The sequence below is a fragment of the Etheostoma spectabile genome, chromosome 8, assembly GCF_008692095.1.
Source record: "Etheostoma spectabile isolate EspeVRDwgs_2016 chromosome 8, UIUC_Espe_1.0, whole genome shotgun sequence".
Lineage (NCBI taxonomy): Eukaryota > Metazoa > Chordata > Actinopteri > Perciformes > Percidae > Etheostoma > Etheostoma spectabile.
This window is the reverse complement of record NC_045740.1, coordinates 5,644,945-5,647,444: the sequence shown is the minus strand read 5'-3', so window position 1 is coordinate 5,647,444 and position 2,500 is coordinate 5,644,945. Positions and strand designations below refer to the sequence as shown.

The 2,500-nt window shown below is 33.8% G+C and overlaps 1 protein-coding gene across 1 annotated transcript in view; it reads left to right on the top strand.

Moving 5' to 3' along the window:
* The window catches only part of LOC116694268 (AT-rich interactive domain-containing protein 3A), an 11,799-nt gene that overhangs the window by 4,985 nt on the left and 4,314 nt on the right, over positions 1–2,500 (top strand). Inside the window, exons 3-4 of the mRNA XM_032523879.1 lie at positions 1,405–1,479; positions 1,583–1,655. Of these exons, the coding sequence (XP_032379770.1) occupies positions 1,405–1,479; positions 1,583–1,655 (148 nt within the window). The remainder of the gene's footprint in view (positions 1–1,404; positions 1,480–1,582; positions 1,656–2,500) is intronic.

Below are 2,500 nucleotides of genomic sequence, written 5' to 3'. Positions count from 1 at the left end.
GGTTAATATGGATAAACGTGATGGTTTAAAATAAATTCAATTGACCTTTGATAGGGCTGTGATCCTACATCTGACAACAAAGGCTGGGAACGTCTGTGTAACAATATCATGCAGCTGTTTGTGTCTCAGCTTTTGCAGTTTGAATAGTGTATTTACAGTAAACATCAGAGTTTGACTGGAAGCCAAAATGTTATTGATTCCCATGTATTTTGTAGCTTAAAGGTTGGAAACGTAATGGGTATTAACCCCAGGTCACATCAGGTTGCCACACCAAACAATTAGTAAATGGGATAATGTGTTTAAAGTACAAAATTATACGTTTAAATGCAAGTATCAAGTAAAATCCTTGAGGGAAGACAATGAAAGACAAAAATAGTCCATTATTTTTGATAAACCACAAGCATGACAATTGAAGCATTTGAAACTGTCAAATACAAAAACATGTTTTGTTGTTGAAAATACATATGCTTGTTTTAATATAAAACATGTTCACATAAAACAAGAGCATTAACTGAATGCCTTTGAGCCCTACAGCAAGCAAATCAGTGATAGAAAAACTGCAACAAGATCCACAATAAAATGAAAAAGAAAAAAGATCATCATCTACTTAATGTAATTATATTGACAGTCCATTCTTAAGACTGTTCTGCCAACCATGTTTTATTTCCATACTTACATCCTCGTGCGTCCTCTGCGTGCCTTAGCAGGACAATAACATCTCAGCGGGCTTTTCCACACCGTTGCACACAGTGCCCTCCTCACACATTTTTAACCTTTAGCTGTTAAGGGGGAGGAGATGGAAGAATAACATCTCACATTAAACTGCCTAATTAGCATTTGGCCTTTCATTAATCTTCCTTTTACTGCGCTTAGCTTTAAACAGACACTCCCTTAAGAAATATAAGATAAGCCTTTTTATTGATTGTCAGAGGGGAAAATATAGTATATAATAGTTGTTGCAGCAGCACAAGTATATGTAAGAGTAATATGATACCACTTACTATTACAGCATAAACCAGAATGATATATAAAATGATCAAGTAATAATACTTAGTGTTTTGTTTTAATATAAGCAAAGCTTTATTTGTATAGCACATTTCAGCAACAAGACAATTCAAAGTGGTTTACAGAAAACATTGAAGAACAGTTAAAAATAAATTAAAACATCTGCACACACATAACACCAGCAGCAAAAAGTGGTTTCAGTGCTGGGAAAAAAACGGTTTGAACACATGAGTCCTTGAGGAAAATATGACACATATTGAAAAGCTTTAAATAGGAATGGTATCTCACTGAGGATAAAACATCCTATTGTTTTTTTTTCCATGCTCTTATTAAATTCATCATATAACGCAGATGCAGGACAAACTGTTCATTATTGTTTCTTTGTGGGTGTATTTACAGAGAGGAAGGGCCATCTGGGCTGAGGAGACTGACGGAGGTAAAGTAAAAGGAGAACCATCCAGGGACTTTGCCAAGGTTCGTAGATTTAATTGATGTACAGTATGTAAACAAGAAAACATCTGAAATAATCAAAGTAACTGATCACTAGCTATTGCTGATGTTTGTTTTTGACTTGCAGCTTTATGAACTGGATAATGACCCACAGCGGAAGGAGTTTCTTGATCAACTCTTTGTCTTTATGCAGACACGAGGTAAGATTCAGAGTTAAATCCTTCAAATGAAACGCAAAAGTCTGTTTGCCCAATCTCCCCCCTACGCAGACTTTGATTAGAAATGCATTTGTACGTCAAAAACAAAAGTCATTTGGGCCAAAATCCATTTCCCTCAACATAATTGAGAATGCAGTTTAGTTGTGTGGGAACGTAATTTATATAAGACAGAGCTGGTTCTAGAGGCACTGCAGATATAATTATGTGTGTTCGGTAAATGTCACATGTTTATGTAGCAGTGCAGCTCGAGTTGACTGGTAGAACTAGCTCGCAGGCTTTGCTCTATATATTTAAAATTATGGGGCCTTTTTATCTTTTAAGTTAATTATTATCAGATTGAGCTTACATTATAAAGTAACTAATTTAATTTCTTATTTGGTAGAGCTGGAATGATATGCTTTTGTCCTGATTCAGTTCTCAACCCTATTATTTATAGAGTCGCAATAAAAAAAAAAATAGAGGACATTTTAAATACGCCAGGAGTTCATCAAAACAATCAGAGAATCAAATGACTGAATATAAATATAAGGGCTTGCCAAAATCTGTTCAATATAAAGGGTTAAAGGGTTTGAATGTCAAGTAATTATTTAAAAAATGAAATAAATTTGGGCTGTTTTCTTATACTGGATGTTGGTTCCAATCAGATGACACAGATTGTATTATCAATTTTAAAAGCAAGACAATAATCTGGTCCATAACAGAATGATAAAAAAAACCTGAAGGTCTACAGGTCAAACCCTTTAGGTTTCACGAGTCATATGAAGTAAAGACTATTATAATAATAATAATAATAATAATAATAATAATAATAATAATAATACTCTTTT